At 36.8% G+C, this 19055-nt stretch overlaps 4 protein-coding genes and 1 long non-coding RNA gene across 9 annotated transcripts; 4 read left to right on the top strand and 1 right to left on the bottom strand.

The window, feature by feature from the left end:
- The first annotated feature begins 183 nt into the window (after positions 1-183).
- LOC126700945 (serine/threonine-protein phosphatase 7 long form homolog) lies at positions 184-1869 on the top strand. Its single transcript, XM_050399108.1, has 4 exons — positions 184-409; positions 521-1299; positions 1408-1530; positions 1719-1869. Exons 1-4 carry the CDS (start codon positions 311-313, stop codon positions 1867-1869), a joined length of 1152 nt encoding a protein of 383 aa, XP_050255065.1. The 5' UTR covers positions 184-310.
- Positions 1870-2587: 718 nt separating this feature from the next.
- LOC126700491 (uncharacterized) lies at positions 2588-3505 on the top strand. The gene is made up of 2 exons (XR_007647197.1): positions 2588-3031; positions 3137-3505. It is a non-coding gene; the product is annotated as an uncharacterized LOC126700491 (long non-coding RNA).
- A 369-nt stretch (positions 3506-3874) lies between these two features.
- On the top strand, positions 3875-5980 carry LOC126700488 (uncharacterized). Its single transcript, XM_050398659.1, has 4 exons — positions 3875-4310; positions 4396-4524; positions 4783-4919; positions 5506-5980. Exons 1-4 carry the CDS (start codon positions 4200-4202, stop codon positions 5735-5737), a joined length of 609 nt encoding a protein of 202 aa, XP_050254616.1. The 5' UTR covers positions 3875-4199; the 3' UTR covers positions 5738-5980.
- Positions 5981-6511: 531 nt separating this feature from the next.
- On the top strand, positions 6512-11885 carry LOC126700946 (uncharacterized). Its single transcript, XM_050399109.1, has 4 exons — positions 6512-6573; positions 8937-9342; positions 9432-10169; positions 10431-11885. The coding sequence occupies exons 1-4, from the start codon at positions 6512-6514 to the stop codon at positions 11883-11885; spliced, it is 2661 nt and encodes an 886-aa protein (XP_050255066.1).
- A 2323-nt stretch (positions 11886-14208) lies between these two features.
- LOC126700489 (sugar transporter ESL1-like) lies at positions 14209-17350 on the bottom strand. 5 transcript variants are annotated; one of them, XM_050398662.1, is made up of 6 exons: positions 17108-17343; positions 16127-16189; positions 15227-15316; positions 15066-15125; positions 14331-14396; positions 14209-14235 (listed from the first exon to the last, which is right to left on the bottom strand). In XM_050398662.1, exons 1-6 carry the CDS (start codon positions 17276-17278, stop codon positions 14230-14232), a joined length of 456 nt encoding a protein of 151 aa, XP_050254619.1. In that variant the 5' UTR covers positions 17279-17343; the 3' UTR covers positions 14209-14229. The 5 variants fall into 5 exon arrangements, 4 of the variants coding, with proteins under 4 accessions (XP_050254619.1, XP_050254617.1, XP_050254618.1 ...); XR_007647196.1 differs by having other exon boundaries at positions 14221-14235; positions 14331-14540; positions 14975-15125; positions 17108-17350; XM_050398660.1 differs by lacking the exon at positions 14209-14235 and having other exon boundaries at positions 14287-14540; positions 14975-15125; positions 17108-17350.
- Positions 17351-19055: the final 1705 nt, after the last annotated feature.

The raw sequence follows: 19055 nt of genomic DNA on the forward strand, positions 1-19055 counted from the left end.
TCATGTTAAAAAATAGTGAATTTAATTATTATTTTAACACGTTTTTATGTTATTTATAATTTATTTTAGTAGTGTAGAGATAAGTTTCAATTGTAGAAACACATGCTTTGATACTATGTTAATTTATCAAAAGAAATGTTAATTTGTTAAATGAATCAATTGTCGAAACACATGCTTTGATAACTAACTTTTCTAAAATAATTTATTAAATCAGTGAAAGACTGTATTAGATGAATAATGTTGCCATTTTCAGACAAATTTGTTTATAATTAAAAATAAATAAATAAGACTGTCTTGATGTTGTTTCCAAATGCCAGATATGGACCCACATGGAGCTATACAGACTTTGTTGACGAGGCAGGATGGGCATCGTTCAAGTTTGCTTTGGGATGCTCATTTGGAAGGCGAGGTATGCACTTGTTCAATATATGTAGTCGAAAGATGGGCGGAATTTAACTTTGAAGTGTACTTATTATGTGGTACTGTAATTATTATTAATACTACACTGCTCTATTTGCAGGAAGTGCCAGGTGTATTGACTTGTCGTCACCGAGACAAAGGTCTGCTTGAAGGAGGGGTAGATGGGTTAGATCCACGAATTCTCGCTTATATCACTGAAACGGGGTTAGATGGGCTGCTTCGGGTCCCATATATGGACATTGACCACGCATTGATCACAGCGTTGGTGGAGAGATGGCGGCCGGAGATGCACTCATTTCACTTGCCCCACGGTGAGATGACCATCACACTACAAGATATGGAGGTTATAATGGGGGTACCTGTAGATGGCTTGCCGTTGGTGGAAACTATACCCTCGACGGGCAGTTGGCGTGACGTCTGCCGTAGATTGCTAGGGTACCAACCGCCAGATAGACAACTTGGAAAAGATAAGAACACTGGAGTGCTGGAAGGGGCGAGCATAAAAGCCAAATGGCTTGAGGATCAGTTTCGCAACCCTCTCCCGGTTGACGCCCCTGAGGCGCTTGTGCAGAAGTATGCTCGTTTTTACATATTGGAGTTGTTAGGTGGTACGCTATTTATGGATAAGTCTGGAGAACGGATCTCAGTTAGGTATTTGCAATATTTCGATCCAATCAGCAACGGAAAGAAGTATAGTTGGGGTAGTGCAGCACTAAGTGAGCTCTATAGACACCTCTGTAAGGCATCAGAGAAGACAGCCAAGCAGATTGGGGGTGCACTACTATTGGTGCAGTTGTGGGCGTGGGCGAGGTTTCCCCACATATGTCCTGTGATGAGGCATCCACACCAGGCACTGCCTCCAGGTCCACTTGCTGTCAGGTATGTAACATCTTAGATAGTTACCGTTTTACATTTCCTCATTAACTTTGTTCGCATGGGAACTATGTAAGTAACTAATATGAAGGTTATGTCTGTGTTGTTTGCTAGATGGAAAGGGGCTAAGATAACAACTGAACATTCGATGCACGTCCTACGTGCCTATCGTCTGTCGCTTACTTCATTGCGGCCAAATCAGGTATCGTGTCTTACAAGTGGGAACCGCTTTGGCATGTAGTTTTTGTACTTACAATTTACTTTTGAGTGAATAAACATTCTTAATTATATATCTTTCTTACTTATCAAAAAAAAAAAAAAAAACATTCTTAATTTCAAAGTTACATGTATTGTTCACATTCGTTACACATTTTTTTCTAATTATATTGTTAATATGGTTGTTTGCATCTGTTGAATCATTGCAGATTGTTTGGGAGCCGTACAGAAATTATTTGCGTTCTCTACCCGCATATTGTATGGCAGGCCAACACATATGGAGGTCTATTGTGTCGCTCATACATTTTTGGGTGGTTAAAGGCCATCATCCCGAACGTGTTCTCTGACAGTTTGGGATGAAGCAAGGCATACCAGAAGATGTTGATACTTCAATTGAACTGCATAAGATCACCCTCCAGGGCAAGCACGAAAAAGATTGGGCCCGAATACATGCCCCGCATATAGCTAAATGGGCTGCGCACGCCAGAATTGCCGATGCACCAGCCTTTCACGGGGAGATGAACTACAATGACGAGTATTTGGTTTGGTTTCGTCCCCGCACTGTTCGCCATATTACAAAAGAGATTTCGTACTGGGACACTTTGGTAAATTTACAAAGACTGTTTCGTTATAAATGTACTTTGCTTCGCATAGTTTAGTTAAACCTACTAACATTACTATTGTATATTTCTGACAGGTTGAATCGCAGTTGCGCATTATAACGAAGTGCGAACCAAGGTCTGAGATCTACACCGACTGTATTAATGCCTTGCAAGCTGTTGAAGAGATCGGTCGGTTATCCTTGGACCATGCACGTGACGTGGGCAACACAAGTGAACCAGTTGTACGACGTGGTCGGCAAGCAGGTGGACGTCAAAGGTGTGGAGGCCGTCAATCTAGCCAGCGTCATACATCTAGTCGGCCTCCCACATCTGGTCAGCGTCACACACCCATGCCCACATCTAGTCGACGTCCCACATCTGCTCGGCGTCCTACATCTGGTTCGCGTCACACACACGTGCCCACATCTAGTCGGCGTCACACACACGTGCCCACATCTAGTCGGCGTCATACACCCGTGCATGACCACACCATGGAGGAAGCAAGTCAGACAACAGATGAGATGTGGGACGACACTGCTTATGACGTAGGCTCCATGGCACACGATGATGCGGGTCCATCCCATACGTTTACCCATAGAGACACATTTGGGTCCCCATCCATGAGGAGCGATGGTACTTGCCCACCCACATCTCCTAATACATCTCCGTTGCCCACCACCCGTACGTCTCCCCCACTGACTGCCGGCCCTGCCCCCGCAGTTTTAGATGGTAGAGATGAGATGAGGTTCATGCCCATTCCTGGGCGACCCACCCCTGTTGCTGTCCCCCCTGAGTTTGTGCATACCGAGTTTATCCAGACACAGATACCCACCCCCCAGTAGAGCCTTCGCACATCGAGGATCGGCCACGAAGGCCGTAACGCACACGGACACATCCTCCTGACTGTGGGACTGGACATGGTACTATAGTTTGATTCGATACCGATTACATATACATCGCTTTATAGTTAAATCATTTGCATATTAATATTTGCTTGTGTTGTGTTCTTGTTGTGTTCTTTTCAGGCAAGGTGAGACCAATCAAGGAATCGGTGAGGAGAAGAAAACGAGAATGATTCAAGGGCAGAATTTGTGCTACTTTGGGTTTGTAATGGTATAGGATCTTTTTGTCATGTATAGGATCTTCTTGTATATATTTTATATGATGAGCCACTATTATGCAATCCACATGGATTACAAGATATAGACTGGAATGTTATAGGCATTCTTATATAGATGATTTCATGGTTGTGGTTGATAAGCATTGTGCATGCTTTAGTAAGCATTGTGGCAACAATCAGTTGTTATGGGATGTTTCTATTAATGGGTATTTGCTAATTGTAGAGATGAATGTGGGATGTTTAGAAATGCAATACAAGGAAACTTTTTGTTGAAGTTGGGCGTAGCGAATGTAGATGCAATTATAACTGTGAATTTTATTATTAATTGTGTGTTCAGCCTCTAGAAAGGATCTAAGAAGTGGAATTATTAACATTGTTTAGATTTAGGTCCAATGTAGAGTGGATTTGGCGACCCAAACCTTTCAAATCTCACCTGCCAAGGGCTGGAATTTTTACTGTTTATTTGTATATTTATCAAATTTTTCACCTTTGAAAATTATGAGGAACCCTTTATTGTAAAGGTCAGCTACTGCCATATCAAATTAGACGGGGGGTGGGGGGGGGGGGGGGGAATTTTCAGGTTCAGTTGAGCAGTTACAAGTTTTGGAAGGATTTTTTGTTCAGTAGTTACATATTAGGAAACATCATTGCATTTAATGTCTGAGGAACATGAAGATTTGAAGGCAGAGAATAATTTACTTGTTGAGAAGATCTCTGTGTTGCAGAAGGCTGTGTCTGAACTAGAGGACTGCAAACGTACCAGAGTAATATTAGAAGAAAAGCTTCTGCAGATGGAGAGCAATCTAATGGCAAAAGAGGCACTATCTGTTCAGGAGACCGAACCAAAAAATGAGCTCAGCCATATCAGGAAAGCAAACAGGCAATATTAGCGGAAGATACAACTACTTGAGGAGGAGAAAGATCAGTGTGTAACAAAAGCTCAAGCCCTTGAAGAAGAATTAAAGCTGATGAAGGAAGGGAAGCAGAACCAGAGGGAGTCCAGCACTATGAAGGTTCCTGGTTTGTCTAAAACCCATGCTAAAGTTACTCCTGTCCATGAAGATATGAAGCCCTCAAAGGTTAGTTTCATTTGTTCTGCAATTGCATGGTAATATTCAGTGTCAACACTAACTAAATAGCCTTTTTACTTGTACATTGGTTTAGAAGAATGAAGTGGTGAAAAACACTAGTCAGCAACGTGATAATAAAAATAAGCAATCCTTGAAGAATGCTCAAGTACAAGAACTTGCAAAAGATCATCAGAAGCTTTGTAGCAACCAATATCAAAGAGAGGTAGGGTATCCGAATATTTGGTTTATTCAATGTCTCCATAGCTATTGTACATTAGACTCAACTTATTTAGATAGGGCTAAACGGATGGTGGAAAATCTGCTGATTGTCACCAAAAGAACATTTTCTCATCTCTTTGATCATGCATATATCTCTTGTTATATCTGCATGAGAATATTGAATTGCAAAGGAATCCTTTAGTATGGGTGATCTCATCTTAATCTTTAAAGCTTATATTACTCTGTTGTTTAATTCTTAAAGGATGGTAGTGGCAATGAGATTCTTGATGAAAGTCCTCTTGCTGTTGGAGTCGATCCTGCTTCAAAGATTCAGTTGCTTGAGCATGAACTTGCCAAGGCTATGGAAGCAAATAACAAATATAAAGCTGAGCTTGACAAGTATCTATAAAATAAGGATCTTATACCTTCAAAACACATAAATGTGCATATTTTATTGCTTGGTATGGTATAATCCGTATATGCTTGTCGTGCTTTGTGAAGGAAATCTTCATTTAAAAACAATCAAAGATGGAAAAAGAAAGGGCTTTCCATTTTTAGTTCCTTGGATGCAATTAGATTCTTCTCATTAATTCTAATTAATTTTGCAGAATGAGAATATGAGAAGAGGAGATTCCCAAAACTGATAGTATCTTTTTGGTCTATATATGGATTACAAAACTACAAAAAAATGATTCTTACTGACTTCAGCCTACCACACTTTCAAATTGTACATTGATCAAAGCTTTTAATGTTGATTCCTTGACTTTTTCTGAAATAGTGATCAAAAACAAACTTCTTAACCACAATCATCATAGTCTAGGAGTCTGATTTTTAATCTTATTACTCAACAATAAATAGCAAATAAAAGAACTGTAATTTTTTTTATTACAGGAAACTAGCATATGCCTTAAGCATGCAAAACTCTACTTAATTTTTTTAGTTCTACTTTTCATTCTCAACAGAATTTTCTGCATCTTTGCTGCAGGTTGTCTAAAAGCCGAAACAACCATGCACACTCTCCTAAAAAATCAATAGCAGAAGATGACATAGTGGCAAAAGAAAGTAATGGACGCACAAAATCATCACTAGAGGCAGAGTTAATAGACATTCGCGAGCGATACCTCCACATGAGCCTCAGATACGCTGAGGTAGAAGCTCAGCGTGAGGAACTTATGATGAAGCTCAGGGCTAGCAAAAATGTAAAAAGATGGTTTTAATGAACTCATGACCATAAACAAGCAATTTCTTGTACTTTTTCAGTCTCCCCAATTCAGGTAGCTTGTTCCACGAATTTTTGAAGTATATAAGATTTCTCAATCTTTTACGTATATTCCAGAGTGTGAGTTATTGTAAAGAAGAATAATACACCCCTAGCCCAAGTTTGTAAATGAAGGAACAATTGAGGCTGACAGGATTATAGAGACGTAAAAGAAATAAAACAAAATGGTTTTCTTTTTTCCTTTTCTTTCTTAATTTCTTTCTTTCTTCTTCTTTTATTTTTTATTTTTATACAAACAAGAGGAGGAAAAAGAAGGAAAGAAACCCCAAAGTATAATGTTTTATAATGTGGGAAAATGGAGTAGGCTGGACTTAAAGTGATTGAATAGGTCTACTTTCCTTAACTACTTTTCAACAAGATTTTTAAAGTAATACAGCAAAATCCAATATCATTTCAATTGTCACTAAATAAATTCGAATATCATTTGAATATTCTTGTAAGTATACTGTAATTGTTCGTACGGAAGCCATTGGTGGTGCAAAGAGCTTACAAACTAGAGGTAGAAAAAAACTTTTTTTAGGGGGGAGCTGTGTGTGGTAAAGTTTGGTATGAAAACTTAAAGTTGAAGATTCTTTCAATGCATATTGCATAATGCGATTGATCTCTGTAGTGGTCACAGTGTAGTTGAAGTTGGAAAACGTACGTGGAATTTAGCATATTGTTTGTGTTTGGTATCAATCTGCCTAACTTGAAGATTACGCTGGCCCAGTACATGGGTGATCTTGAACTTAGGCAGATTGGTACCCGAGTTCCTGGACTCGGGTACCAATCTGCGTAAGTTCAAAATTACGCTGGGCCACTCCTGGGTACTTTGCAAAGTACCCGAGTCCACCAAACTCGGGTACTCTGCTAGTGGCTTTTTTTTTTTTTTTTTTTTTTTTTTTTTTTTTTTTTTAATATTGTAGGAAGTCTGCTAGTACCCGAGCATAGTGGGCTCGGGTACTTCACAAAGACCGCCACCAAGTAACGCGAACTTGGTTGGTGTTAATTATTATTATTATTTATTTTTTTTATTGACGAAAAATTAATGTACAATGAAGCCAACGTTTTTTTTTTTCTTTATTTTTGCCATGAGAATAAATAAAATCCAATTATATCAGGACACGTAAGTTCCCACAGTTTTTATAAAGTGTTTGTAGTAAAATTATAATTGTCATGTCACTTTTTCATTAGCCACATAAGTATTATTTTTATATTGTACACACAAACTTCCACACACATTATTATTTACACAAATAACATTATAACAAAAAATAATGCACACAATCAATATTACATATACTCTCATAGACATATAATATAAAGAATAATGCTAGAGATACAAACTATTTTTCAAATTTTTTTACAAACTGCTGTTGTGGTGAGTGATTAAACTATTATGAAAAAATGCATATTAATGGTAGGCCTAAATAAAAACCAATAACAAGTTGGCCACATCAACATTTTGTACAAATTGTTAATTATGGTTGTAACATTACTCTAATATAAGCTTATGATAGAGTGACACTTACAATCTACAAACACTTATTCTAATCTTCAAACAAAAATGAAAAAAAAAAAAAAAGATAATAAAAAATAGCTATAAATGAGCATTTGATCTTCCAAATTTAAGTGAAATTCACCTTTTTTTTCCTTGCCCACTTGTCTGACGCCAACCACTAAGTTAAGGCAAATGATACCTTCTGATTCTCCCTCACCAGCTTACTTGTACACTTTATGACCATAATGACTCTTGCACTAACATCACAAGTCCATGTGAAGAGTCAGTTGTTGCCATGTGAAATATTTCTGAAGCTATTTACAATTGTTGGGTCACCATCTGCAGATGAACTATGTCAGTTTTTTCCATTGAAGGCAAACCATTTAACCTTTGGGTCCTGCCTATTGTATACATAGAGATAAGTTAAATGTTTTGTCTGATTGTGTGTGCATGTGTGGTTCGTATGACATTATTTTTGCATGACCACAGTTCATGAGTTCAGTTTTTTACAACACCCTGCGTCCATGTACAACTGCTGATATATATATATATATATATATATATATATAAAACTTACAAGTTATCTAAACAAATGGAGCAGAACTATATTGTAACAAAATATTGTAAAGAAACAATTGCAAATAGAAGCATTTTTTTTTTTTTTTACCTGAAAAGAAAGAAAAAAAAAACCATTTCATAATTACTAATAGTTGAAAGAGAGATAGTAAATCCATAAATTATTATATGCTTTAGAAGAATAATACATATAGTTTAGACATGTACTTTGATTCCTTTTCCTTCAAATAAATTAAGAAAAAAGAAATCATGTATAAGTTTTTTATTTAATTTTGTGAAATCTAAAAATATTAAAAATATAGCAAATACTTGTAAAGTTGTGTATATATCTTGCTGTCTGATTGCTTCTCACAATATGCCCCATTCAGCATTTACTTCTCTATCCTTCTAAATATTTAAAAAACTTAGTTTATAACAAAAATTCAGAATTTAAAATTGTAAAAAAATTTATACATAACTGTATTGTTCACATTCATTTATGAGATAAGCAAGAAAGGCAAGTGATGTGAATAGCGATATTGGTAAAGAAAATGAACGTCTATACAATATCAAAATTCATTTGGGGGGAGCCACAATTAACATAAACTATATCTAAATAACAAAAAATTCAAGAAGAAGAAAGAAATTCGTATCATTAAAACTTATATTTGCCTATGCTTTGGGGAATTCATTTTATATTTTATGTTTCTATGTATTTAGTTATTTAGATGTAAAAGAATTCGTATCATTGTCATTATATTTGCCTATGCTTTGAATCTTAAATTTTATATTTTATTTTTCTATGTATTTTATTTATTTAGATGTAAAAGAATACTATGTCATTGTATATTGTTTATTCTATAATTTACAAGTTATCTAAATATTAAATAAAACACAGTTTTTGTTAACAATTTGCTGGCAGCCAAGTATTGTAATTAAATATATTATAAATTATAGATATGTGGTTAAAACGATTGAAAATTATTTATATCTCTATACAGAAAGTTTAGGAGGTTGAGTTTGAATATAAATTGTTTTTATCATATGTCATCTTTATTTAAGTGGTTATAGATGATGACAACTTTTATATTGTTAATAACAGGTCAATGATGGACTTTCACTTTTTCTATGTGTACTACGACGGGGAGATGTATTATCATGAGTTGCATGGGTTGTCATACCAAGGCTCGAACCAAAAGCAAAAATACGTTAAGGTGAAACGTGGGATAGGGCTTACGAACTTGCAACGAAGAATATTGAAGGCGATGGGGTTAGACCATTCTAGGCATAAGATTGCCATCGTGTATCGAGCACCTCAACGGGTTGTAGACACACAGGTTTTCTACAATTCACTACAATTATCGGGTGGCACCGAAGTGAAGATGATGTGGGAAATGGTTGCACAAATGGTGGCTCGAGGATTCATTGCTTCGGATCTCTATGTCACTGTTGAGCCCGCCACAGTAGAGGCTAGAGAGGGTTCAGAACATACTGTTTTGGATGGAAGAGTAGATCAGCACATCGAATCAATACCAGAAAGATCTTATCAAGGGTGTGTAGAGAACACAGGAGTAGGTATGGCAATGAATCGTGGCAGACATTTGCCCATGGGAACTCGATTGAGGAGGAGGAAGGGCCCCAGCAAGTGCATGAAGGAGAGCATTTACCTGATGATGAGCTCCATAGGTTCACATTCGACAATAACCCTAATGATCACAGACTTGGTGATGATGCAACCCATATCAATGTTACTAGGGATAACTTCGAGGAGCTCCTAGATACCATGGGTGAACATGAGAATGTTGATCATATCGAAGATGTGGTTGTAGAAGAAAATAGAGAGACATGCCCCGGTCCCGATCCTACGCCGAAATGGTTCACCCAAAACACTTGGGATAATATGTTTGATCCATCACTGGTTATGCAAGCGGAAGTATTACCATGGACGCCTGGGGAGCAGTCAATTAAAGGGATGGTATTCGCAACTAAATTGGCGGTGCGACGTGCGTTGACTTGGTACGCAGTGCAAGATAATTTTAGCTTCAAAACTGAGCATTCAAACTCAGAGAGGCTTATGGTGAGTTGCGAGGATGATTCCTGTCCATGGTCAGTCCGTGTGATATGTTGCAAGGGAGACAATATCTGGAAGATCGCAAAATGCAAGGGCCCCCACACGTGCGACAAAATTCAGAATGCTCATGATGGTCGGATGATTGATTCGGTGTTCTTAGCATATGTACTTGAGCGCTATATACGAGAAGACCCTGCGTATAAGATAAAGAACTTACGCCACGTTGCTTTGGCAGAGTTAAAACACGAAATATCTCATTACAAGGTATTCTATTCTTTAACTTGCATTATATTTTCAATACAACATAGAGACATCAGTCTTTTGGGAAGTATAATCATGATATTTTTTTTTCCCAAAACCCATGAATACTTTATATTATGAAAATTGAAATTGAAAAAAGAAAAGAAAAAAAGGAATGCGGAGCGAAGAAATATTATAGTCTTACAAGTCTTGATTTGTTTTCTTCAAGTTTCTTTATTTAACTTGTATTCATTTCTAACGTAATCATTATGGTTCACATATAAGCTATGGGATGCCAAACAAAAGGCCGTTGCATCTATATACGGGGATTTTAAGGAGTCTTATGCGGAGTTGCCGCGTTTTTTGGTAGGACTGAAGGACGCAAGTCCGGGTACAGAGTATAAGTTAATAGTGGACGATAATTATGAACAGGGAACCTGTACATTCAAGTCCGTATTTTGGGCGTTTCGTCCATGTATTGTTGGGTTCAAGAAGTGTAGGCCTGTGATTAGCATTGATGTAACCCACCTCTATGGAAAATATAAAGGGAAATTGATGATTGCAATGGCGACAGATGCTAATAATAAAATTTATCCAGTAGCCTTCGCCGTTGTCGAGAGCGAGAGCACAGAGACTTGGGGTTGGTTCTTGGCTTGTATAAGAACGTATGTTACTGACCGGAGACACCTGTGTGTCATATCTGACAGACACCCTGGGATACAAGCTATTTTTAGAGACAATAATCGAGACTTTTCCCTGCGGCCTCCCATGACAGAACATCGTTACTGCCTTCGTCATCTATGTAGTAATGTCAACACTAGATGGAACAATGAAACTTTAAAAAATCTAGTATGGAGGGCAGCAAGTGCTACCCAGGAGCGAAAGTTCAATGCCACCTTCGAGTTAATTGAGAATGTCAACCGGGATGCGCACCAATATCTAAAGGATGTGCCCAAAGAGAAATGGGCTCTAAGTTTTGACAAGGGTTATCGTTATGGGGCAATGATGACAAACGTCTCTGAGTGCTTCAATGGTGTTCTAAAGGGTGCTCGTAGCTTGCCCATTACGGCAATGGTGAAATACACATGGTTCAAATTGAATTCTTACTTCGATGATCGTCGCAATAAGAGCATAGCACAGTCAAATTCGGGACAAAAATGGACTAAATATGCCTTGGATATCTTCATGAGAAATAAGGCGAAGGTGGAGCGTCACAGGGTGACAAGATTGAGCGCGCAACAACAATCATATCAAGTAGATACACCGCATAATCCAGAGAGTGCTGGACATGGGGATCACACACATGGAGTTAATTTGTTGCAAAGAAGTTGCACATGTCAAAAATGGAAGTTGTACAAGATACCATGTTCACATGTCATTGCTGTTTGTATTAGGTATCGATATGATGCAGAGCAATACATTGACCCATGCTATAGCGTGGATGCACTGTTTCGGAGCTATGCTCCCGTTTTCCCTGCGTTGAAAGATAGATTATCATGGCCGGATCCTGAAGAAACTCGAAGGGTCCTCCCTAACCCCCGATTGATTCGAGAGAAAGGCCGCCCTATCTCAACACAAATCAGGAATGAGATGGACGAGGGTGGGAGACAGTCGAGAACCACACCGTGGAAGGAGGGGGGGAGGAAGGTGCAATGCAGGTTGTGTGACCAAGAGGGGCATAACCGAAGAACATGCCTTAAGTGGAATGAGGTACCGACAAGTGGTGGTGTCGCAGACTAGGTACGCTAATTTTAAATCGTGGCATTCTTCTAAATGCAACTTGAAACAAAATGCATGCTATATGCCATTCAATTATGTATTTTTATAACTTAAGAAAGATTGGAAAAAATTTGAAGGACCAACTATGACATATATCGTTAAAATATCATCGTTGCTTATGTACATGTGGTTCATTCCAATTAGTCTCTTGAGGATGCATACCCAATTCCAACGTTTTGGGACTAAGACTTTCTCTTCTTATGCTTGGTGTTGATGACTGTATTATTTCTAGTGTTGATTTTGTATGTGTTGGATCATTATGTGTAAAATGCTAATGCCCATTTCTTACAAGTGTTTTTCAATCGTATCATCCATTGGATTGAAACAAAAAATAGGATATGATGTGAATGAAGTGATAAGTATTCAAATTCAGCATGCTGAAGTCCCTATTTTTGCAAAATATTTCAACAATTGATGGTATTCTAATCAACTCATTTTCCCATTTATCAAGTGCTATCATTTATCTACCACATTGTTAAAAAAAGTTCAAAAAAGTAGGACTTGTTTTGATTTTTTGTAATTATTAGAATGAACTTCCAGATACTAATACTATAGTCTATTTGTTTGATATTACATCATGAGCATGACTACTAGGTTGCTGATTTATCTGTTTCTGTTGTTTTCCAAAGGATGCTTCTTCACATCGTCTGGAGGCTTGAGGAGTTATGAACACCCCCTTAATGAGGTGAAGCCCGTGCCAAGGGTGGAAAGTTCTGGTCAGGTGTGTGGTGTAACTTTCACCGTGGATGAAGAGTCGAAGAGGGAAACTGTCGGCATGCCGAGAGTTGGAAGTGCTGCCAACTGCTCATCTAACTACTAATATTGTTATAGTTTCCTTTTATGGCATGGCTGTCATTATTAGTGGGCCTTGCCTTTGATCTCCTTTTTGTTATCATACTACTCTCATCTTGAATGGCTTGAAATGCTTTTATGGGTGCTTAGATTTATATCCTTTTTAGTACTACCAAAGACATGATTTTATGTTGCTGTACATGTTGCGTAATGTCAAACTAAGCCAGGATCTCAAGTTTGATACAAGAAATAATATGATTGCTCTTCAAGACTGATCAATGGTAGATTTCTATTTGATATTTTTCTCCATTTTTATCGCTTCTTGAATCAGGCTTTGATGATGATAATAATTTCGGTCACATTCTTGATGATAATCAGGGCAGCTAAAGCTTTTCAATGCTTTCCTATTGGTCTGATTCATGATTTACAACTTTAAAGTAAATCATCACATGACGGATAAATACTGAAATACTGAAAGACACACCAAAAAGAAAAACTGAAAGAAGATACGAAACCATTCTAATTAATTCTCGCCAATTCAAAAAAAAAAAATAAAATAATTACCCATGTACTGAGCTTGGTGGACTTGGGTACTAATCTGACAGTCATTTTTTTCTGTTGTGAAATTTGGACTGGGTAATTCCGGAGTAGGCAGATTGGTACCCGAGCTTGGTGGACTCGGGTACTAATCTGCCTAGTTTTTTTCAGTTGTCCCAAGTAAATTCTAGAAATTGGCAGGTTGGTACCCGAGCTTGGTGGACTCGGGTACCTTGTGAAGTACCCGAGTCTAGCAAGCTCGGGTACCAACCTACCAATTTTCAAAATAGGACTGGGTACCAATGTTGACAATTTTGAAAATTGGCAGGTTGGTACCCGCCTACTTTTTTCAGAACTACTTTGGGCTGCACGTGCTAGCCAATACCAACATAGTGATATAAGATCAAGTACCTACTATAGCTTTCACCCATAATATAAATCCCACATCTACAATAAAGTCCAATTGAGACACATATATATAGTCATGAAATAATGAAAAAATATTGTTACATGTCATAAAAATTGATCTTTCTCTTCTTCACTCCTCATACTTCTAAATCGTCTTCTTTTTAGTCACAAAATTAAAACAACATATAAATTACATTCCCATCAAGATATTTGGACCCACCAGCCATCTAGGAGACTCTGGAACGAAGAATAATCCCATTAGTTGTACAAGACATGGAGTAGTACCTGAAAATAAAACCAATTTTATTGTTTTAACAGATTTCCCTTCAGATGACCATAATTTAGTGACTAGTGAAGGACCAAGAAACAAGTTACCTATTAATGCTAGGGTACACCAGGTAATGATATTTCCGATGAAATACATTAGTGAAACACCACAAGCTAGGAGCAATTGCGCTCTTGACAAAGCATTGGTATGTTAACAATGAGTTGGAGATTGGTTTAAAGCCACAATGATTTCATTATACCTCATTAGCTGATGCAAATGGTCCCCTAAGATTTTTAGGTGTTACTTCTGCAATGTATACAGGTAGTTGTTTGGTATAAGAACTTGAGCATTATTTTGTGTCTTTTAAATAGATACATCAAATGTTAACACAGATAAATTACCACATAGGAAAAAATTCCAATGCCAATTCCCAATGAAAGTCTCCCAAGATCGAGCCACCAAATGTTCTATAACAAACAGTGAACTCCATTAGTGATTGAAACCCAGCAGAGAAAATGTAGAATGAGTGATTCCCTTGACCTGATTCATGTTGATTTCGAATAATATCTTGGCCCTTCCACAACTTCCATGAAAATAACAAATGGAAGTAACTTGAAAAAAAAAAAAAAAGATAAAAAAATGTAAGATATTAGGTATAATCAGAAGGTTTTCTTTTCAAAACTAGTTGGGAGTTGGAACTCATTCTAAGAATAGTTCCTTCCATAACATCCTGATGCTTCGTGTGACTTCATTGAGAAAATGCAAGACAAGGTGAATTGGGATTAAAAGTCAAGAATATTTAATTATCATCCTAGAAAATCAATATTAATCTTCTATATGTCCAGCGTTTACTAAGTGTAGAATTGTTACCATAACGAAAGGGAGTTACTAGCCTTCAAGGCAAAGCTATCAATAATATATTCAGTTATTTAATACTCCCTAATTTTTTTCTCAATTTGTTGATTGAAGGTTTTTTATTATAAATCCTGAGGCTCCTAAAAGATTCTAGGGTTATTACAAGTTATAGAAGTTGGTTAGAACTTACAACCCTTTCCACCACTTCCGGTTTGCCTTATTACTTGAACATATTGACAATCAAATGCAGTGTAACTGGAATGAAGGACAAGAGAGAGCACCTTTCCAAATGCAATGGCGAGCCACCCTACCAAGCTGAAGATTTCAGAGAACCACATTGCCTGCATTACAATAGTAAAAAGAAACACACACACACAAAGTTTATAGATTTACAAGTTTACAGTGAGCCTTAAGATACAAAAAGGTGACAAAAGAAACTTACACCTTTCCGACCAAAAAGGCCTGCAATCCTTCCACTTACTAATCCACCAATCACTCCTCCAATAGTCAATGATGAACCAAAAACTGAATACTGCACAAGGCAGAAGAAATGTAAGATAAATGAGAGAGTTGATTGGCAACAAAATGAATTCCACTGAAACAAAGAAATGTGTCATTTCATTACAGTAAAGTTCAGCACAAAGAAAAAGTTTGGCCATACATACAGTTCATCAAAGATGTAAAATCTAAAGGAAATTCAATATGAAGCTGTGAAGAACAAATACACGTGCATCTGTGCAGCACTATACGTAACAATTTAAATTTGTTTTTCATTGGTCATATATGTGTAAATTTGTGAAAAATACATAAATATTCACATAAGAATGTTTAGAAACACTGATATTCTCATTATTATGTTTATATATACGTATAGTAATGCCAAGAGCGTTGTAACGCTATTAGCACCTCCTGATGTATCCGACAAAGAAATTTAGGATTCAAATCTCTCTTTTCTTAACTATCGAATTATCAAAACAAAATATATATGTATAGTAATTTAATGTTCAGCACATTTGTTTATTTTTGGGCATGTATATGCACACTTGCACAAAAGCTATGGTTTTAATAAATAAAAAAATAACATACATTGAAGTATATATTCATACAGCATATTTACTTTCCCTGTGATATATTGACAAATTAGGGTGCACTTAGTAAGTTGAAGTGAATGATGCCCCTCTGTTTTGGCTTGGGTGGTACTATTATTAGAGAATAAATGACAGGTTTAAGTTTTACCTTAGCTACAAAAATATTTATACAAGTAAACAACATAATCAAGAAAATGTATGTACAAATAAACCATAAGTGAAAAAAAGAAGGGTAATAAATTACTAGTACTTACTGTTGCCACAGATATGTCCAAATCTTCTAGGATTCCAGATTCAGCAGGTGATGAATATCCTATCTGTAAGTCAATGATCAAGTATTTGTCCAGACAAAATCAGCAAATCCTGTGGCTAATGCCCCATGTAGGCCTATATTACCACAAAACAGTATGCAACGAGTTTATATCACACTCCTCTTAATACACATGTTACATGTATTTAAAACCCATATAATTAGATTCCACGTATATGTGAGACATTTATTACTCAAGATTCTACCTCATCCTATAGACCTATTGACACTCTGCATCCCAAAGAAGCAAGATAGTCCCTTTCGTTACCAACCCTGCCCTGAGCCAATCTCTTTTACTTCAAAAACCGAAGTCTTGCAAGATGGTCCTCACAATTCCATGACCCATGTTAATACAATCCACTACACCCCCCCCCCCCCCCCCCCTCCTCTCTACTTACGACGATTTTTCAAAACGTTTGGCATGAGTTGTGATTGAAATAACATCCTTGTCCTAATGAAACTACTTTATTATTCACCTATCACAACTTGTTATATCAACCATTGTGAAAAGGGTAATGTTCCTAGAGATATTGATACAAAAACAAGGGTAGGTCAATTGTGTGGTGTAATAATAAAATCTTGAACTGTCAATTATTGTAAAAAGTAGTAAGGGTTGGAGTGTCGTTAAAAAAAAAAAGGTATTTGTAAAAGAACTCAAAGGTTTGAACTCAAAACCAACGTTCTCAGAACTTGGGACCATTACTGAACCTTATTTAAGACCAACACTGAAACCCACCATAGTAGTTAGCAGTTACCACTGGAGGTTGGTGACTTTGACAGTTATACTGGACGTTGGTGACTCCCAAAAAATACATAGAAAAGTAGATGCTTAAGAAACGAGCAAAAAGTGGACTATACGTGAGGAAAAACAAAAAGTTTGTTCAACAAGATGACGTATGCTATAATTTAATGCTATGGTACTTACAGCACAGCCAGTACAGAATGAGCCACAAAGTGCGACCAGGGTGCTGAGTACAACAACAGGTGTGGCAGTGGCAGAGGCACCAGTTGGTGGTATATCTCCACCATCAGTATTGGGCTGGGCTTCGAAATTTGTAGAACTTTGTAATAGTCCTTCCATGCCATCTCTCTCCATTTCTCTTACAACGGAGAGATAGAGAGAAATACTGTTGGAGATTGTGGGTGTGGTTTCTCCGGCTTCTTCACTTGCCTGTTTCTTTCAAAAAGAAAGTTTATGCCATTGACCCACCACGAATAGGAGAAGACAATGATGCTTTTTGTATGGAATAAAAGTCATGCAAAGTTGCTTGTAGAATTTGTAAACAACTTTATTATTAAAAGGACATCATGTAAATCCAAGATAGGGAAGGCCTGTCATGTTCTCCCTTGGACCTTAGAATTCCATTTACTAAAGGACATCATATAGTATTATTGTCAGGACATAGGGCGAGAATTATTATAAAATAATTCAAATTAGTTTAATTAGGTTCGCTTATGTCATTGATTAAACTCTTGGACCAAATTCATTTCAAGCCTAAGAAGGACCCACTGTTTATATAATCATTGAGATTGGGTCATGCCTAATATCATTGAGAAACATTGTACGTGGTGTGGCTTGATGGTAGAAGTTTTTGTTCCAGCACCCAGACATGAGCGGTTTGAGCGATAGCTTCAGCAAAGTCCATGTGGTACATGCAATATTGGAGACCCCCTTCTTTTTCATTCAGCCAAAAAAAGAAAAAAAAAAAAACAGTGGGTAGAGTGTCTCTCTCTCTACTATATCTAAGGTAGAGTGCTTATGTTAGTGATTTTTTAGGGAGGGTAAATAGTAAACACCTAGGCCATCATCTACTCCTAGTGTCCAGAACACATTTGATCCCAAATGCATAAACCTTTCACTCACATTCTTTAAAAATCCCTAAAGCTTTTTTTTTTTTTTTTTTTTTGAGAAACCCAATCCACTCATTAAACACTAAAAGTTCCAACTTAACTTATTTTATAATTTGTTATGCTTCTACAAAATACACTATTTTTTGCTTCAAATTTATTTCTACTAAGGTGACCCCACTATTTGGACACTTAAGGTAAAGAGCACTGAGCACATAAACTTGTGGAGTATATATTCCACTTCAAAAGTTCTTATGTGATCATTTAATATCAAAAAGTCTACCAAATAACTTAATCAAAACCAAATCTAACCCAAATACCAAAATCACAACCAATCCAGCCAAAATACCCAAACCTATATCATATATATTAACCAAAAAAAAACCTTTATGGGTAGTGGCAAATTTGTTGGTTATGGGTTCTATAATGAGTAACTGGAAACTTTATAGTTGGCATGCTTTTCATAAGAATAACCCACCAAATTGTTCAAAGGAAGAAAGCATAGTTAACAATAATTAAGGCGCAAGTTAGAATGGCGCAGATAATAACATTTAGCATCTCTATAAAATTATTTTATGATTTCTCAGGTTTCTTTCTTGACTGTTCAAACTACCAACCCATAGTAAAATATTTACTGCTTAAGCAACCAATTAAAAAATGTAGCAAATGCAAACAATAACTCAATTGAGCCCCCAATATGATGTGAGAAAATAAAGATCCAAAGTTTCAAATCAGCAAACTATGATGTGTGAAAATAAAGTGGTGAAAGAATGGAAGTCATATTCATAAAATATAATATGGTCACTCAATTTAGTGCCACTGATCTCCTATTCTCTCGCAATACATTTATCAAAAAACTGATAGGCATTTTTAACTAACATTGTTCTTTTTAAAGAAAGGAAAATAACCTCCAAAGAATTTATATGCTTTCTCACCAAAGCATCTCTAATGATGCCAACACAAAGTGTGCAGAAAATTATGAAAGGATTAAATGATTATAAACCAACTAAAGATGAATGACCCAT

This window comes from Quercus robur, chromosome 9 (assembly GCF_932294415.1).
Source record: "Quercus robur chromosome 9, dhQueRobu3.1, whole genome shotgun sequence".
Taxonomy (NCBI): domain Eukaryota; kingdom Viridiplantae; phylum Streptophyta; class Magnoliopsida; order Fagales; family Fagaceae; genus Quercus; species Quercus robur.